Here is a 20,915-nt window from a genome sequence, read left to right as displayed (position 1 = left end):
AAATGATACTGACTAGCTGTTCTTTAAGTACAATACAGTAAAAAGAATGAGTGTCTTAAATTACAGAGAAATTATTGTTTACCTTCATTAAATATTACAGCAGTTTATTGAGAAAGATCCTGGGAATATTTTTCCTTAAGATATTTAGGAAATACAATAGACGTGCATTTATTTTATATGGTTTGTTTCCCAATCCTGAGAAAGAGAAATTCAGTGGAAGATTATTTAGGGCCCTAAGATAGACTGGATAGACAAAGCTCCTTTTCCTAGAGAGACATGGCAGTGGGGGAGGGACCCACAGAGTGGAAGAGCCAGAGTGACTGATGAATCCATAAATACAGACCCTAGGCAACAAAACAATTCTACCAGCCCTTCTTTTTATCCTTATCAGGCATACTTAAGATTGGTTCATTCTAGAATGCCTTGGGTCAGCTTTATTCTTAATTGGTACATTTATAAAAGATTTCAGCTCTTTTATGCTCCCAAATATTAGAAGAATGCTATCAATCGATAATCTTGGGCAACCCAGGAAATCATCCTTTCCCAGAACAACTGGTTCTAAGTGGTCCTAGGGGGTTAGGAAAGTTAATTTGTTAGAAGTTAGGTTACTTTGGTGGACAAAAGGTGCAGGAGTCTTTTACAAAACCACTTTATATAGGATAAAACTGACCATAGTCCTCACTTTTTAGGACCAAAACAATATTGGGAAATATATATATACACATACATGTATATCTTTATATGTATAAATATACATATATCTATTAATCTTAGTGTGTACAATTGATAATTAGAGCATATAATATTAATAATCAACAGTTAAATGAGTGACTATGAGATTGCCTTTTTCCTAAAATCCTGAACTATACAGCTACAAAATCCTTTCCAAATTCTAATCAGTCCTTAAGAGTCAATGATTCCAATCTCTACTGTCTCTTAGAAGGGACAGTGAAATGAAGAGTTAAATTTTTTCCAAGAAATATATTCAGAAAAATTTCTAATATTCTAATATAAATGGAATATTTTTCAACCTGGAGTAGCTCAAGGTCTTACACAGAAATCTGTAAAAATTAAGCACATGGCCAGTTGAATAAGGGGGTAATGTGGTACAGTAGAAAAACCACTAGGTCTTCAGTCAAAGAACCAGAGTTCAAATCCCATTTTGACACTGGCTGAGTGATTGATTACACACACACACACACACACACACACACACACACACACACACACACACACAAATATAAACACATATATTATTTATTTAATTAAATATTTCCCAATTAGGTATGAAATTTTTAAAATTCATTTAAAAATTTGAGTTCCAAATTATCTCTTTCTCACTACATTGAGAAGGTAAGAAACATTTTAAAAAATATGAAATCATGCAAGATGTAATCCCATATTTTATTTGACTGAGTGATCTTGAAGAAATTAACATTTGCGGATGTTTCACCATTATAGCAAACTGTTTTCTAAACAAAACTTATTATTCTTCCTTCTAAATTAGTTCCAAGGTCTGATTTCATAATTTCCATCAATCACACCAATATTTATTTAGTCTTTCATGTTAAAACATTAGGATTGTCTTTAATTCTTCCTTCATCTCTCATATGCATCTGATCAGATGCAAAGTTCTATTAATTTTCTATTCTCAATATCTCTAGCATCCATATGTCCATTGCTTCCTCTTTCTCTTTCCATTGCCTCTAATTTATGACAGCACTACATTGCCACCTGCTTTGACTACTGAAATAGCTTTCTGTCAGGTTTTTCTGATTTAGTCTCTCATCTTGCTAATCCATCCTCTCTACTACAAATGCTTCCCTTTCATACATAAAATATTCTCATAAGTCATGTCATTTCTTTTGTTCAAAAACCTTATAAGTATGTGTATATATGTATGCATATATGTTCATATATATACATAAACATGTGTATACAAACATATTTTCAGCATTCAAGATCCTCCATAATCTACCACCACCCAAGTTCTCCAGTCTTTTATCAGGATACCCTCTTACTCTGGATTAATGTTCCAGACAAACTAGACAAATCTAAACTTTGTCCCTTGAACACAGTCAGTACTTTCTAGCCTTCATGCCTTTCTTTGCTCAGTCTTTTTCTTGTGTCTATGAGCTTTTTGAGAGCAAGACTATTTGGCACCCCCTTCAAATTCCCAACACAAGTAGATATGTAAAAAATACAAATTATGAGACAGTTTGTGTCTAAGAAGCTTATAATCTCTTAATCACTTGACTACAGATGATTCTAATGAAGGAAAAAGGAATGTTGACTTTGTCAGGAATGTCTATGTAGAGTCTCTGTTGTCCCTAGAACTGCTCCAGATCATCATTACCACTTTATATCTAAAGAAGAAATTTACTGACTACACTAGGGAATCACCATCTATTTTGTTTCTCTGATGTTCTTGGTGTTGATTTGGCAACTCACTGTTACTTCAAAGATCTGACATCACCCATCACATTGACCTGACTGTGGGATTTGGGCACTTAATCTTTTTGAAGGAGGGAGGAAAGAAAAGCTTGGGACTGCTGTTTTTTAGTATTTCTCCACATTTTTGTTTATTTTGTTTTTTTTTAACATTTCCCTCTTTTTCCTAGCTTAGTACTATCCGTGGCAGGAGGACTATCTATTTAGATAAATGGTGAAAGGTCCTTTAGAAGATCATTAGGATGCTACAAGCATGTGCTAGGACAGCAATTTTCTGACATAACTTTCCCTTGTCTGACATAGCTTCCTCCCCACATATGTCTATTCAACTTCCTTTGGCCCCAATTTTCCTTCCTACCCACCATGAAACTTGATTGATCTCAGATTTTCAGACAGAGCTAGCTAACTTAGGTCCATATAAAAGGCTAAGCCATAGGGATACTGTGCCTCTCATATCTAGTGAATGCCTGACACTATGAGAATCACTATGTCTTAATACCTGACTAATAAGATGCAAGAAACAAAGGGATCCATATTCAGAGAAACTAATATATTTTTATTGCACATCCTTGTAATGTGATGAATAAGTAAACTTTCTGTCTTTAAAGTTCAGTGATTTACAAGTACCATATTCCATTCTAACATCAAATTGGAACTAAGTGTAATTTTAGAGTCATATTTATATTTATATAAATGTATTATATTTATATAAAGACAGCATTTGTACAAAAAATAATACCTACTACTGCTACTGGAATCATCCAGCACTGTTCCTGTAACTTGTTCCTGGAAGAAAGCCAAGCATGTTTGGAAACACCTATATCACCTTGCAAAAGTATACTAAGATAAGGTCAAAATGGACACCTGATTTAGACATAAAGCATAGTATCATAAGCAAATTAGGGGAGCATAGAAGGGTTCACTTGTCAAGGCTATGGATAAGGGAAAAATGTAAGACCAAACAAGAGACAGAGAATATTATAGGACATGAAGTGGATAATTTTTATTATTTTAAATCTTTTTTTCATAGACAAAACCAATACATTAAATAAAAAAAAAGATTAAAAGAGAAACAAAAAACTGTGTGGGGAGAAATTCAGAGCAAATTGTAATGAATACAATTCTCTGCAGGCTTTATTTTTAAAAACTTAAGCTAATTTATTAATTGACTCCTCAATATTTCTAACCATCTAGTGAACTCCCTTGACCATCTAAAAAAAGTGACCAACTTGAGTGAGGCAGAAGGAGGGGCCCAAGAAAAGAGAGGTATAAGCAGGAGTAACTAAACAACTAAGCTAGGTGAATAAACAAGAACTCTTAGTCAATCAGCTGTAGACACCATGGTGGTCCAGCCACATGGCAAGGAGGAAAAGGGTATGTTGGAATCCTCCTGAGACTCACCTCTTCCTCTGATGAAGTGGTGATGTAGGAATTTAGTCTTTGTGGCTACTTCCTACATGTCTATTTTCCAATACATGCAGGGGAGGGACTGGATGATAATATCAGAAGGGATAATTATTAACCTTCATGACAGGATGTAGCTCTTTTTGCTCAAACCAGAACCAGGTGAACATTGTACACTCTAACAGCAATATTACATGATAAACAATTATGAATGGCTTAGCTATTCTTAGCAGTACAATGATCTAAGATAATCCTGAAGGACACATGATGAAAAATTATATCTGCCTCCAAAGAAAGAACTGAATCTGAATACAGACTAATATATACTATATTTAGCTTTCTTTTTTTTGCTTTTTATACATTTTTGAGTTATCTTCCACTAAATGACTAAAATGGAAAAATATTTTACAGTAGTGCACATATAAAATCTGTATCAGATTCCTTGCCATCTTAGGGAAACTGAGGGTTAGAGGGGTAGAATTTGGCTCAAATTTTTTAAAATCCCAAAATTAAAAGTTGGCTTTACTTGTAAATGAGAAAAATATTATTAAAAAGGTTTAAAAAAGATAATATACCTCAACCTAGTTATCTAATTGACAAATGGTTGAGATATGAATAGGCAGTTTTCAGAGGATTAAATCCATGCTATCAATCACCATATTTAAAATTCTCTGTAACCTATAATTAGATAAATACAAAGTAAAAAAAATTCTCAATTACAATCTGACACCAATTCCATTGGCTAAGAAGACAAAAAATGAAAATGACAAATACTACAAAGACCATGGGAAAACATGCACACTAATACACTGTTGGCAGAGCTGTGAACCAGTTCAACAATTCTGGAAAGGTATTTGGAACTATGTCTAAAATCTATTAAATCACACATACTCTTATATCTCACAACACCATTACTATGTTTATATACCCATATAGATGAAGGAAAAAAGAAAAGTATTCACATATACAAAAGTATTTAGGGAAGCTCCTACTGTGGTGCCAAAGAATTAGACATTGGAGGAATGCCCATTATTTGGGGAGTGACTAAACAAGTTTTGAATATAATGGGATATTATGGTCCTCTAAGAAATACTGAAGGAGGTAGTTTTAGAAAAACCTGGAAAACTCATAAATCACAAACAAAATGCAGTAAGCAGAATCAGATTATAGAGCACAGCAACAATATTATAAAGACAATGAACTTGTAAGACTTAACTCAGATGAATACAATGACGAACCATAATTCCAAAGAACTCATGATGGATTAAATATGCTATTCACCTTTATATAGAGATCTGATGTGTTCAAAGTACAAGTAGAAAATGTTCTCTTTTTCTTCCTTTTTGGAAATAAATAATGTAAGAAATTGTTTTGCATTAAAATACAAATTTGTAATGGGTTTTATTTTCCTTTCCTCTTCAATAGGAAGGAAAGTAGAGGAGGAAGGGAGAGAATTTGGAAGGAAAAATGAAACTGAATTTTAAAAATTTATCTGTGCAATTCTATTAATGCCAATGATATGGGTTGTTTTGGCAAATTAAACAAAATCAAAATTTAGTTTTCTTTAGTATTTCAAGAATCTGATTTAGTCAGCTTGGGTACTCTACACTAGTGGAAAAAGCTAATCCTGAATTTTTTCATATAGATTTCATCTTTTTATTCTATTATCTTTCCTGGTATTGGTATCTTTTTAAGTATAGACACATAAATTAATATGCATCTCCCCCTCCTCTCCCAAGAAATCCATTATGGAGAGGGGTAAAAAAGAATAAAAAAAAGAAAAAGAAGGAAAAAATTAGCTCAAGGTGTACCAACCTGATAACATTTAATAAACCTGATGAGATAGTTATTATTCTATACTCATTGTTCCCTATCTCTCTATTGAAAAGGAGTTAATTTTTCTTTTATGTTCTTTAGGAATACGTTTGGCTATTATGACACTTTTGTTATTAATATTTAAACTTCTGCCAACTAAATATATTGTCTTCCTGATACTACTTATTTCATTCTGTATCAGTTCATATGTGTTCTCATGATTCACTACATCAATCTTATTCATTATTTTTCAACAAAGTAATATTCTATTACATTTATGTTATATAGCCATTCCCCAAGAGAAGTTAGAAAACATGAAAAATAAATTGGTGAATCCTGATCATTTTCTATGACCAAGAAATGTCTTTATCCAGGAAAGCAAGAGTCTTCTGATAATCCTTTCTGGAAATCAATCAAATTGGTCCTCATTTGACAGGCAATGGGTCACTGGAAACCTATTCTAAATCTTTCCAGCTCATGAAAAGACCTACCAGAGCAAGTGCTCATCACACAGTCTATAAATCCAAGGTGACTTTCTTTCCAGAATAAGGCACTGAATTTGGGCTTAATGCCAAAAATAGAGCATGAGTTTTTGAGAAATAAAAAGGAATATTCAGTTTCACTCACACAAATAATGTAATGTTTTTTATCTATAGTTAATACATAATTATATTGTCTCAGACATGTTTACTAGTTTGTATTACCTTTTAGAAGCATTACTATTTCATCAATAGCTTCTTGGACTACCATCTTATACCCTTAACTCATATTGAATATGAAAACCATAGACAACTCAAAGATGAATGATGACTAATATAATCACCTAAGATCTGATACTTTTCTCTGAATATAGGATAAAATGTGTGGACATGTAAAATAAAGAGCTTAGACTATATTATCTCTATGGGCTTTTCTACCTCTCATTTTTGAAAGGTAGTGCTTGCAATTTATTTAACAACAACAACAAAAAAAGTAAAAAAAAAATCTTACAGGAGCTACAGATGCCCTAAAATATCTCCCCCCCCCATCAATTTCTCTCAAAATTCCACAATAAATTTGTCCTTTTATGTCATTCTAGAGATATGTGCATTTTAGATGGTGAAACCTAATAGCCTTTGGCATGCTTGAAAATTAGTACCATCTCTTTTCAAATATTAACAATGACAGTTACTCCAATGAATATTCGTCCATAGGGCAGTATCTAAAAGTTCTTCACCAAAGAAAGATTTGCTAAACTCCTCCAGTTACTCTCCCACTTATTAATGCCCTTTTGTCAAATGTCATTCCAAGAACAAAATGTAATCTGCCAGATATCATCTATCCAGAGTGGATTTCAGTGGGACTCTTGCTTCCTTCATTCTCAATTCTTCCTTTCTACACATAGCCTGTGATTGCATTAGCTTCTTGGGCTACTATACTATACAATTGACTCATATTGAATATGAAAACTATATAAAACCCAAAGATTCTTTTTGCACGAATAATTATCTAATAGTATCTTCTACTTCTTATACTATTTAAGCAGATTTCTGGAATCTTAATTACAATTTCATATTTGAATAGTAAACATATTTGTTTTAATAAGATTTCTGAGATTTGAGGACATGGGATAGAAAAAACAAGTAAATTTCAAAGATAGAGAACTAAGAAAAGTTTTAGAAGTCCTAGTATAATCTTGCCTATTATGGTGGATCTGGGGAAGAAAATTAGAAAGTCCAGGGACATGTGATTGTATAATTGTCTAATCACTATACAGGGATGGTGGATGTGGATTTACAAAGTACCACTTACAGCCTTGGGCAAGTACTCTTTCTGGGTCTCTATACAATGAAGAGGTTTGAGTAGATGAATCCTGAGGTCTTATACTTACAGCTTTTCTGGAAGATTGGGGTAGGAAAAGGAAGTTAAATAGAATGACTTAAGCTGAATAAGAAAGAAAAGGAATCTTTAAGTTTATATAAAAAGGATAGGACTCGAAGAAAACTAGACATTAAAAGTGAGTAGTAAAATTTTGGGAAAAGAAATCAGTAAGAAATGAAGGCAAAAATTCTACAGGTCTAGATTTTGTTTCTACCTTCTCTGAAAAGAACTTGCAAATGGAATAAGATTAAGACTTATTGGCTTAAAAGAAAGACTGAAGAAGAATATAGTTGGCAAGTCAGGATAGGTTAGAAAAGATAAGTTAAGCAATGTTCAGCAAAAAATGAGTTTCTTTAATACTTAAGAAATTTAAAAATTAAGAAATGGCTTTTGTTGTTGAGTCATTGAGATGTTTTGTCTCATATATTTAGCACACAAATTACTAGAGGGCAGTTATTATTTTTTGTCTTTTTAGTCACATAGCCTATTAGGTGGCTGACATTTATTTATATTTGGAGGGAGCTCTGAGGAAAAAGTATCTATTTCTCTTTCAATGAATGATAAAGTAGAACCATTGGAGCTAGGTCTTGCTGAGACCTTGCACTTCAAGCTTCTCTGACTGAACATTACAGGAAAAGATGCTACATATTTTAATTCTACTTTCTTTGAAAGAAATTTGTAGAAGGAACAGAATAAAGAACTAAGGGCTTAAGAAAAAGACTCAACAAGAATGTAGATGAAGATATTTTTCTCAGCAGAAGACAAGAGCAATGCTTGTTCAGTGTCTGATCAATGATACCAAGAAAGTTGTTGACTGACTCAGTAATATCTGTAGAAAATCTTATTCCTTCCTGAAACTTGTATTCAAAATATGGTAGAGAACCTTATAGAACTTACTAGATAACTAACTCCCATTTCTGGTGATTCATATGGGCATTGCTACTAGTAGGTACCTAGAAAGTTTTGGCAAAGATAATGTAGTTTCAGGCAAGAAACTAAAGATAATAGGGGCATAAATTGTTTCTTTTCTATTTTCCTTACTATTTATGGAAGTAAAACATCTGCATAATTTTGTGGCTAATAAAAAGGATTTTTATTTCTTAACTCAAGGTTAAAATACAGGACCGGCAGACTCCTTGACAGGGATGGAGTTCACATATTAAGAGCTAATAAGAATGTATTTGAACATTGTATTTTAAGGCTTCTCAAAATTCTTTAAGTTGAAAAAAAAGGAAGAGAGAAAAAAATCCCTATACATTCACCAAGGTGAATTCTATGGAAGTAAATATGAAGAAGAACAATAGAACAATATCATTTCAGATGTTCAGGAACTCAGGAAACAAAATTGAGAAATTTCCCTCTTAATTTTCACTGAGACTTGGTAGGATGAATCAATATCTAGGATATAACTCTAGTTGGATATACCTTATTCAGTCAGAGCATAATCCATAAAAATCTGGGGTATGTGGCATATTAAAACATTAAATACTCCCGTGATGGAACCCATAAACCACATAGAAGAAACATGGCAAAGAACATTTCTGTGAAACTCAGTGAAAGGAAACATAGAAGTGATTTTGTCATTAGAGAATCTTATAGATCACTTAGAATGAATAAGGATATTGATAAAAATAAATATAAATAAAAATACTTCATGTTGTTTTTCCAGGACCTCTTTTATTATTAACTTGGACTAATTGTGCCTTTAAATAGCAGTCTCGAACCATGTGTCCCAATTTCCTGCAAAGGAAACATGTGGGTACATTTCTCTTTTGATTGTTTTGTGTGTAATTTCTTGTGGGTTTGCATGACTGCAGAGTGGCTACATTTTTTATTTTTTCAATTTCTTTATGTTTAATTGTGCTATTTGCCTCCTTGAGTTTGGTTTTAAGCTCTTTTATTATTTCATCCTTTTCCTCTAGAATTTCTTTATGATCTGTGAATATGTAAGTTGCAGTTTTTCTTAAATCTTCCAGACTTAGTGTTTCCCAGTCTGGTCACTGAAGTTTAAAATATGATCTAATAGGTGTGTTACTGCCTTTCACAAATTGTCTCCTTATGTGTTGGGAGATGTTGTTCATTTAAATTTTCAAATCCAAGCACATGTGTCCTCTGCTACTTCAATCACCCTATCGAGGAACTTTGATGGATGTTCCCCACTCTCTGTCTCAATTTCTCAAATTGTCCCCAAGTATCTTCTCTTTTTGAAAAACTTTTCATTGGCTCTAATAGATATTCTCTGGCCTTTTTTAGATAACATAGATTTGCATTATTAGATAACTCTAAGTCTGTTCCTTCCTCTGGCCATGATATTAAATTTGGATTGCTTCTAGTTTCATCAATAAATTGTTGCTTTTCCCTTTTTGAAAATAATTCTGAGAGAAGAATGTCCTAGAAATTTGGATCATAAAGTCTAATTGCTCTTTTAAATTCTTTCAAACATCACACAGGCTCTGAAAACCAGGAAGGCATCCTTTTTTCCAGACTTTCAAGGTCTGCTGCTGTAAACGACTTATGTGTTTTAATATGAATTATGCTGTTGTCTGGTTGTAGACTTGTTTGATCTCTTAGTGGCAATATTGGTATTCCTTCTTCAGCCCCATCTGTCTTTTCTTGCTCAGCTACCTTGTTATTTTTAAGTATGTCTTGTTGTGAATTAATATCTTTGCAACTTTGTTTCTCCTCAGTTAGTTGATTAATCATTTGCTTTAGTTGTGTCATCTCCTCCTTCATGACTAAAATCATCACTGCCATTTCATTGTCTTTTGCTTTTTTCCCATAAATTAGATGCACATATTTTTTTCAGGCCATAGTATAATTGGATTAAGGAGAATAATACTACAGCATATGTGGGAATGAATAAAATCAAGTGATCTAATACTAATCTTCAGCCATTGAAAACTTTCATAGATGTTAAGCAGAAAATAAATATAATCTGGAATCTTGACAAAAAAATAAGTTGTAAAACATATAAAACAAATGTCCAATTAAGGCTAGATAACCCATGGCAAGTAATAATTTCTTTGCTATCTTGTATCTTGACAAGCCTTTTGCAAAGGGAAAAAAAATGTTTTTAAGTCTGGCCCTTTAAGAATTGCCTCCACCCTTGAGGAGTGGTTTCTTATTGGCTGTGGTGTTGCTAGGCAGATTCGCTGCACTCAATACTGTTCTCAAAATGGCTACTTTTCACAGTCACACAGGCTTTTCAAATGTATATAGGCCCCTTTTCTCTGAAACTCCTCTGGCACCTCCAACTGCCTTCTTTTCCATAATTTTTTAGCAAAATAAGCTGGAAAATGTAGCTGGCTCTGCCAAAACTGTAATAATTAAAAGAATTGTAGAGGATTGAAGAGTTACAGGGGGTAAGGAAGGTTTGTAACAGGGAATGGAGGAGTTGAAGAGAGAGAAGGGATATGGCTGCCAGTGAGGAAAATGGAAAAAGATACTCCCTGCTAAGAGATTATCTTTGAAAATTGGGGTTCCCTAGAAATGGGCTACCTATGATAGCCTGAGGGGATGTCTTCTCTATTGATTAAAGTTGAAGATACACCAGGGCAGGTAAACACGGACCCTCCTGAGGGACAAGCCTCCCCCCACCCCTCAGGTCACCCAACAGAGTTCCAATAAGGACCCTTTATGGTTGAATGACTGTCCTTGGGTTCAGCTCCCTCTATGTCCCCTGAAATGACAGTCCTCTTATCTGAGTGTGATTTATTTAAATAAAGATGAATTTAATAATAAGTTTGGATCAGGAAGATATCAGGGTTGAGGGAAGAGGGGTTCCCTATTCTTTTTTCCAGATTGGGTTTGAGTCTCTCTCAGCTTTAGAGCTGAGACCAGGCTGGTGAAGGATTTCTTTTATTACTCTCTATGCTAATCTGTGCTAGCTTTCTTAAGTTCAAAGTCTTAGCAGTAGACAGCAAGAGGAAGAAAAGATTCTGACTTTCAGAGCTGGTTGAGCCTGATTCTTCAGGTTGACACACCTAAAGATCCACCTTACAGTTCAAACCGCTCCCCTAAAATCCTTTTGTTCAATGACATGATCACATGAATCCAGGTGGAGCACACAGTTGGGAAAATCAGGAATAGAGGAACTTCTATCCAGAGACAGGGAGAGAGAGCGCTCCTTCCAATCTGAAGGCCAGGAAGAGTCCCCAGACCAACTGTCATTCTTTTCAATATCTTCTAACATTCCAACTGCTTGTTCCACCTGAGTGACAGAAAGTCCAAAATTTGTTTCAGTTTTCCTTTCCACAAGAGCCATGATGTACAGTGATGGGAAAATTCAATTGTTCATAAAGCCAGTGGAGGATGCTCTTTACCTAAAGCAAAATACCTAATATCTTTCTGAATAGTCTTATTGAACAATTCATCCTTCTGCACATAGAGAAACAACTTTAATGACAGATAAGAGAATAAGATTGGATATAAAATGCAATTTAATTGGGATAAAGCTAAGATCTTTTTCATAGATTCAGAAAAACTAATATGGATTTGTTCACATAATACATGATATATTAATCTAATTTAATTACAACTTTTCTAAATTGGGAGATCAAAAAAATGACATGTGTCATACCTTTATAAAAATTAATATATCCTGGTTGTTAATATAGAATTAGTCCAATTTAACCCTAAATATGTAACTAGATTCCTAGATTTCATTGGAATAAGGTCTCAAGTGGAGAGCCTTGGGGCTCTGACTTTAATCCAATTTTTCAATATTTTCATTGATTTGAATGAAAGTATAATGACATGCTTAACAAAATTTCTAGCAAAAAAGTTAGAAGATATAGCTAAAACACTGTAGTACCAAATCATGAAATAATTTGGCATAATAAAAAAGTTGGTGAAAATTAAATAGAGATAATGAAAATTCTTACATTTATATTCAAAATTGTAAAAATAAAACAACCTGGACAATGGTTCATGCAAGTCAAAATTGAGTGGCAGGAAAGACTTGACCATGTAAAGGACTACCTCAAGATGACTCAATGGTGTAATTTAACAACTCAAAGATAACATAATATTTCATTTCAATAATTCAAAAATGTGTAGTTATTTGGAAGTAGATACTACCTCCACTGACACAGATTGCAACCACTCTGTCACATATGACCTTCAACAATTGCTATGGAATAAAAATCCATCATCCTGTGACCAATCTGGTGATGAGGCTCTTTGATTTAGAAGACATTGTTACAATGCCTTAAGAAATATATCCAGAATGAGGAAAGTGAGAGGTGTACATAATCTAAATTGGTCAAATAACATTTGAATGGTACATTTAGTTCTGAGTATGAACCTTTATAAGGAACATTAACAAGCTGGAACCTATATTAAAGAGGCAACAAAGATCCTGAGCCAGATCAGTCCAGTGAAAGCATGGGAAAAGCACAGTATCTCCCATCAGAGGACCTGAGTTTGAATGCTACCTTTTCTATTTCACACTGTAGACAAGGTTGAATCATTTAACCACTCTAGAGGCTCATTTTTCTCACCTGTAAAAAGAAGGGGTTGGATTAGTTGAAAGGTTTAGTGCTAAATTTATTGTCTTACCTCAAGAACTGATTTAAAGTCCTGATTTTTTTTAGCCAAACAAGAAGACAGAAGCAAAATATCTCTTGAAATAGCAGAAGAACTGTTACATAGGACTGAGATTATGTTTATTCTATGTAACTCTATAGAAAATAACAAAGAATAGTATAGAAGTTGCAGGGAAATAGAACTACTCAAGGTAAAGAAGGGATCTCTAATTGAGTTCCCTATAACTAAATAAATGTATTATTGTTAGAAGGAAGAGAGTTCATTATATCAGGTTTCCAAGCAAAGGATCAATGACTATTTTTGGATGTATTAGGCAACTCAAGCTTCAGGTTGGTAGTAAATTAGATGATCTTTAAGATTACTGCCAAGATTCTCTGTTTTGAAGGTATCTCTGCTTCGAAAACTCCCCTTTTCCCATCATAATCAATTATGAATGTAACTTCCAAACTAATTTTCCTAGAATTCATCTTTCACCATGTTACAACTCTATGAAAAATATTAAATAGTTTTCTATTGACTACAGAAATAAAGTCCAAACAACTTGACTAGGCATTCAAGACCCTATATTTCTGACTATAGCCTATCATCTACTATCCTTCTGCTCTACCCAGACTGGTTTACTGCCAGGAAAATTCCATGCATATTACCAAAACACAGTTTTTGTTCACATGATACCTTAAATGGAGTGCTTACCTAACCACATTCTTACACATAAATACTCATAGACACACAATATAAATATGTATTTGTATGCATTTAAATATATAAATATGTATAGAATGTATATGGATTTAGATACATACAAACATACATATATTATATTGCATCAAATTATACCTCTTACACAAAAGACACTTTGATCACTCTTTCCATAGGGAATTTTCCTTCCTTTTAATTCATAGAATTTATTATTTATTCTCTTTTCATAATTAGTTATTTATAAGCATATTTATAATTATATATAATTTTCCTTATATGGTAATTCCAGTATTTAGAATAGGAAAGACAGTATGCTGATTTTCCCAATACTGTCTTTTATAATGTGGTCTTCCTTATATATTTTCAATAATATTTACTGCATAAATGAATGCCAATATTCACAAGTGACCTTGCATAAGTTATTTTGTCTTTGTGAAATACAAGACTCTCATGTGTAAAATGAAAAGTTGCACTGATAGAGTTTCTTGTGCTCTAAATCATATGATCCTTTAATATGAAATGAATGAATCAGTGAATGAATGAGGATTCATGAATGAATGACCCACACTGTTGTCACTGGCTTCTGGGGAAAAGCGTGTTTGCTTTTGTGAGGCTGATTGTAGCTGACTGGATTGATATACAAAGATATACATGGAAAGAAAAAAATATATATATATATAAAATCCATTAAATCCATTCAAACATTTTCATTTAACATATTACATCATCAAAACATTCTAGGCAATATAGTAATACAAAGATGATGAATAATGATAAAGAAGAGAAATTCACAGAAAAATATCTTAAATGCCTGGTAACACTGTTACAGCTCTGCTTCTATAAATCCTTGATTAGCAAACTATATTACAATTTAGAAGCAAAAGAATACTATTAGCACTAACAGTTTTAAGGCCATAAACATTTTTCACCCTTAATATAATACAGCATGCTTAGATATGTGCATTAAGTATTAACTTTATTAGTGGTTTATGCTAATTTCCAATTCTATTTCTTTTTATGCTCTCCTTTTAAAATAGGGGAGGGTCAAAGCTAGATGATCTTCAAATTACATTAAAATTCAGAAACTAAGGATCCTAAAATAGTGTCCTCATATTACAGTTGGAAAAAGTCAGTACTTGGAGTATGAATTCAGCTGTTCTTGCTCTGTAACTAATTAATTAGTTGATCTTGGCCAAACAACTTAACCTCTCTAAACTCAGTTTCCTAATTTTTCTGTATGAGTGTGAGAGAGAGGTGAGGAGCAGACAACAGTATGTTCATTACTTTCCTCATAGGGTTGAGCTGAGGAAAGTGATTTACAAATCACAAAGCATTACATAAACATAAGAAATCATGCATCATCAAAGTATGTGGAAACGGATGAGCAATATGTTTGTCCCTAGAAGCTCGCTGCACACACAGTCCAACTGAAGTCATTATTGCTATTTCATCTCCTATAATACATATTACTTCATCTCTTGCCTTTATGCCTCTCTACTGATATTCTCTTTGCCTAGAATAAACTAATACCTCATCTCTACCTCTTAGAATCCATTGTTTCCTTGACAACTTGGCTCAAACATTTTTTCATTTTTAAATGAAGCCTTTTCTGATTATCTCCCAGATGCTAGAACCCCCTGCCATAAATGTTCAGTTGTAATTGATTATATATACACGTCTATCTATCTATCTATCTATCTATCTATCTATCTATCTATCTATCTATCTATCTATCTGTCCATTTAACTATCTAATTTTTTAAGTGTGGGTTGTCTTCCTTAGTCAAATACACAATCCTTCAGGGCAGAGACTGTTTAATTTCTCTCTTTTGATCCCCAATGCTTGGTATGTATTAGTGCTTTATAAATGATTGGTTAAGTATCAGTTTCTATATTGATTCTTGAATATCATTTACTAAGGCATGTAGAATTTATTAATCTAATATGGAACAATCCATATTGATAAAATCTTACATTTTCAGTAGCACTGTTATTATTGTTCAAGGTCACACACTGAGACAAGACTAGAATCCAGGTCTCCTAGCTCTCCTCATGAATTTAAGGAGAAATAATATTAAAAAATGACATTTAGTGCTTTAAGGTTTTCAAAGTGTTTTACATATGTTATCTCAGTTGAACATTATGACATTCTTGACTATGGTGATTATTATTCATATTTTACAGAAGAGGAAAGTAAGAGTTGAGGGAGTTAAATTATCTTTCCTATAGTAACAAAGTTAATAAGTGTCAGACAGGAGTTTCAGAGCTGGATCTTCTTGAATTAAAGTCTCACATACTTTCCATTTTGCCAGCCTGACAAAAATCTATTGCTGGCATTTTTTGTACTCAACAGTACCTAACAGTATCTATGCATGTGGTAACTGCTTAATAAATGTTTGTAGAATTAATAATGAATGACTCTGCTTCTATGGTTACATTCAAAGCTTGCCTTCTGAGCTGGGAGAGTAGGTGGTAATTTATTCTGTGAAACTCTAGGTCACTCAGAAGGTTCTTCATTTAAAAAAAAAAAGCTCCCCTGTAGGTCTACCTAGTCCAATGGCCAGATCTATAATGGCTGAAACTCCACAGTTAAAGGTGCATTTTTTTTCCTTTGCCTGAGAAAGGTGACACATTTAGTTTTATTAGTTATTTATAACTTCATGAAATTGCAATGATATGGTCTTCCCTCTTTTGACTAAATCTGGATATAGCAATTAATAGAGAAAGGACTGAAATCAAGGTACTGTGTATTTGTGAAGTAGAAATTAAGAGCCTCTGTAAAAAGGGGAGACCAATGACAGAATTCATCTGCTTCTCTAATATGCAAAGAGAGAGTCCTGATATGCTGTTTTCCCAGAAGGATGTTGTAAAGGAAATGTTTTCTAGATGATAGCATTAAATTAGTGAGTTCTCAAGGCTAAAGTTTCCTAGTAGCCAAGTCATTTGAAAAAGAAACAGTGAATGGAACCTGAAAAGAGGTTGATTAAATCTTACTATATGGTGATATTTCACCTTCATATCTAATGTTGTCTCTTTATATTGAGTGAATGATGTGCTTTCTTGTCCTGTCATTCTCTGCATAAAATTACTTCACAAGAGGCAAAAAAAGGCAATTCTCTATCTAATCCGTTTTGCAAATTTGACAGTGACATCAAAGAGCAGGAAGTTGCCTATGAGTAATGACACTGCTCATTTGTTTAAATGTCAAACCTAAACCCCATCAACTTTCAGGGAATGGCTGTGTAAAGAAGAGGTTTCAGTTCAGCTACAGAGGATTTCTGCACTTTCTTGTCAATAGGACAATAACTCCCAATATCTTGAGGGTGAAATAACTCTAGGTAATTTTTCCTTTTCTTCTTTTTTCCTTCCTTCCTTCCTTCCTTCCTTCCTTCCTTCCTTCCTTCCTTCCTTCCTTCCTTCCTTCCTTCCTTCCTTCCTTCCTTCCTTCCTTCCTTCCTTCCTTCCTTCCTTCCTTCCTTCCTTCCTTCTTCCCTCCCCCCCTCTCTCCCTCCCCCTTCATCTCTCCCTAGTTTTTTTTTCAGCACCCAGGTTTGTGGACAGTGCTCTCTTTCTATTTCCCCAGAAATTTGCAACAGGCAAAGTTACTACAGCATGCATTTCCTAAGCCTTGAAATAAAAACTTGCCTAATCATACAAACATACCACAAAAGGGTAAGAAATAAAGATATCATTGTTTTCCCTCAGCCATTGAGAAGAATCAAGGAGAAGGGTGAAGTGGAGAACTTAGGGGGAAATGATTTTAATATAAGTATTAAAAACAATAAGAAGGGAAGGAGTTGGCTTAATAACATCAAAATTCCTTTCAACTTTACTTGTATCCTCAACATAGTAAATTCTCATTGCAGATCATTCATATTCTTCAGTAGCTAAGTTTTAGTAAGGAGATAGCCAGATAGTCAATGAAAGCTATTCATTGACAATAGCTGCACATGGATATAGTTGAATACTGGGAACTCATTATCACATCATGGATATTTCAGAGCCTGGGAGAGTGAGGGGGATTCCATTAACTCTTTCCTTTTATGATGTGTGCAATGATCAAGTGTAGTCACCACACCTGAAACTCTGTGATTTTGAAAGTGAGTGAAAGGAAGATGGGAGTAGCATAAACAGCAGTTTAGTTACATAGTACAAACTATGCCAACATTCATAGGCATTAGTGCTGCCAATAATTCCATCCTGGCTGAATAGATGTTAAAATTTGTTTGTGTATTAAATTACCATATGCATATATGCATGCATGCATATATATGTATGTTTATGTGTATGCATTAAAAAGAGGAAATTTTCAGCTTAGAGATAGACTAAGAGCATACTCATATACTCATAGGTATTTTGATATGTCTTATAAAATAATAAACCTGCTCATTTTCTCTAGAATATCAGTCTAGCCCTACCTTTGCCCATGAAATGCTTTTCAACCCAGGGTAGCCCACTTAAGGACAGAGGGCATCATCAGATTAATGCTGAAAACTTGCTGATAGTTTACTGTTCTCCTCAATCTCAATGTATTCCTAGCCTTTAGCTTCCAACACACCCAACACTTCACTCTAGCCTACCTGCCCTTCTCTCTTCCTTCCATTTCCTAATATCTATTCAGGGCAATCTATATCTAATCCACCACATTCTCCTGATTAAGTACTAATCAAACCTTCCTCCACCCACCCCTGTCCTGGACATTTGAAAGAATTCCATTGCACATCTATAGCTCTCTGCAAATTTTTCTTCAATCTCATTTTTTAACTCTTCCCTGCCCCACCCCAGTCTCACCTACAGTCCAAAGGTTTTCCCCTTGGAAAAGAAGAGTATTGTGGGTTTCCGCAGATCACAGACACACTCTACCTCCCACCCCTCACTCCCACCTGCACTTGAACAAAAGGAGAAGAGACAGGGAAATTCAGACTTAGCTGGTTGCTTCATTTCTGTCCTTTCTGGCTCCTGTATCCTCAACAGTAACTAATACAAATCCTGCACAATATGAAATATGGTCATCAGATAATCTCTGCAATGGAGGGATGAGACTTTTTCTCAGATACCACCCCATCACCCTGTTCTTACTCTTTTCTGGTCCACTCCTTGAGGAAGATGTTCCCTGCTTTTTCCTTACCTCCCGCCGTTGTCCCCCCCCCAATTACCAATTGCCCCCCAGTGGGCAGCTGCTGCTAAGAACTAGCAAAGGGCAATCGGCCTTTCCTGGAACCGCTCTGTGACTTTAGAAGCCCAAGTGAGCCCTTTCCTTAAGAGGGCAGGTCTGGGCTGAAAGTAGCACACATCTTTGATACTCAACTGAACTGGAGAAGCACCCAGCTTCAGTAATAATAAGACGTCTAGTTTCCTTCTCTAAACAAGTTTCAAACCTTTAGTCAGGGAGTCACCTCTCTTAGTCCCCAGAGAGTTTTTTGTCAGGTGGAGTGCAATGAGAAGGGAAAGGATGAGAGATGAAGAAGGAATAATTTCCCCTTGCACAACAATGAAAAGACAAGATTTCAGTGCAATTCCCTCTGGTTAGTCAAACAGGAAACTTTTTTCACCAAGCTGGAGAAAGCCCGCCCTGACCAAAGCCATTAACACTCAGACCTCTTTGTGTCTATTCCCCAGGCGATCACAGTGGTGTAAAGGGACCTTGCACAACCTCGGGCAGAGAGAAGGTGACAGTCCTTTGGAGAGCTGCCCGAGGGGGACACTCACCCAGGACATTGCCAATGAGCGCCACGATGAATACGATGATATAGCCAGCAATCAGAACCCATTCATATTCTTTGGGGTGTAAGTATTCTCTCCACACGTAGCGCAGCAATTCCTCATCGTCATAGAGCGAGAGATTCCCTAAAGGCTCCCGAGTCCTGTTGAGCTCTGGACAAGATGACCAGTTCCGACAAGGCGGGGAAGCCTCCAGTTTGGGACCAGACATCACTGGCTCCGGGTCCGGGGGTTCTCAGTGCTGCAAGCTCGGGTTCCTCTTCACCACCTGCTCCATGGGCGCTCCGGGTTCGCGGCGGGGGGCGGGGGGTGGCAAGGCAGGGGGAGGCTGAGGGAGGGAGGAGAAGGAAAGCAAATGACGTGAAAACTTCCCGAGCCAATGCCACTCAGAGACTTTGCCTAGAGAACTTCTCCTCCCGCCACCCGCCTCTGCCTCTGCTGCGTTGGTTTTCCAGACAGGTTTGCGCTGGAGCACGGAGGCAGCAGAGGGAACAAGGAGCCAGCATTCAAGGCTGCAGCAGTGACACTAGGAGGAGGAGAACGCAAGTACAGCAGAGACTGAAGCCGACCGTTCAAGCACTGAGTCCTCAGCCCCTCAGCCTCCAGCATTCTCCCTTCTGGAGAGGGGAGGGGTAGAAAGGGCACTAGGAAAACTAAAGAGAAGGGAGAGGCAATTGAAGTGATCCAAATCTTATTCTCTATAAGAATTTTTACAGGTACCTTACTCTTCTCCGTACTCTCACATAACAGTTTCTGCACGCACATACATCTTTAAATGTATGTGGCCATGGTAAGCATGTAGATGTAAGATTAGCCTGTGCTTTAGGTCAGTTTCTTAACCAATCCATTAGGTACAGCATAAACATTCTGCCACAGGCTTCCTCAAACCCGATGATCTAAGACCCACTTAAGGCAAACATTTGAAAAACAAGACATGCTTGAGTTTCCTAACTTAGCACTTGCCTAAAGCCCGAGTGCTTTTTTGTTTGATTTTTGCTTTTCTTCTCCCTGGTAGATGAGACTATTTCCGAATCAGAGAACTTATTTAAGATGAATTTATGTTTTGCAAAGGTGTGTCATGTGAAATCTAAATGATCTTTGAAGGACATTAAGAGGTCATAAAAATGATCATAGCTTTGTTTTGCCATCCTAAAAAGATGATCTATATTGCATTCAGCCTGAAGGAGGCTCTCAAAATGATATATTAGAATGAGCAAAGAATTCTCAATGGTGAATTCAAATATTAACCTGATTTATCCCCTCACTGAAATAATGGCTGCATGACAGATGCAACTGTCATTCAGGTGGGACAATGGAAGAATTTTCAATGACATATAGAACTTTTTTTGACAGTTTAAGTGTTTTCTGATTTGGCAGAACATACTTTTATGAGCTTTTCACATTTACTACTCCAAAGTG

At 35.2% G+C, this 20,915-nt stretch overlaps 1 protein-coding gene across 2 annotated transcripts in view; it reads right to left on the bottom strand.

Moving 5' to 3' along the window:
- The window catches only part of HCRTR2 (hypocretin receptor 2), a 158,752-nt gene extending 138,675 nt beyond the window's left edge, over positions 1–20,077 (bottom strand). Inside the window, exon 1 of one of the 2 annotated variants that reach the window (XM_056818433.1) lies at positions 19,485–20,077. In XM_056818433.1, coding sequence (XP_056674411.1) covers positions 19,485–19,707 — 223 coding nt within the window. In that variant the 5' untranslated portion in view covers positions 19,708–20,077. The remainder of the gene's footprint in view (positions 1–19,484) is intronic. The other variant, XM_056818432.1, reaches the window with a different exon arrangement.
- Positions 20,078–20,915: the final 838 nt, after the last annotated feature.

Source organism: Monodelphis domestica, chromosome 2, assembly GCF_027887165.1.
Source record: "Monodelphis domestica isolate mMonDom1 chromosome 2, mMonDom1.pri, whole genome shotgun sequence".
NCBI lineage: Eukaryota > Metazoa > Chordata > Mammalia > Didelphimorphia > Didelphidae > Monodelphis > Monodelphis domestica.
This window is presented reverse-complemented; position numbering and strand designations above follow the sequence as displayed.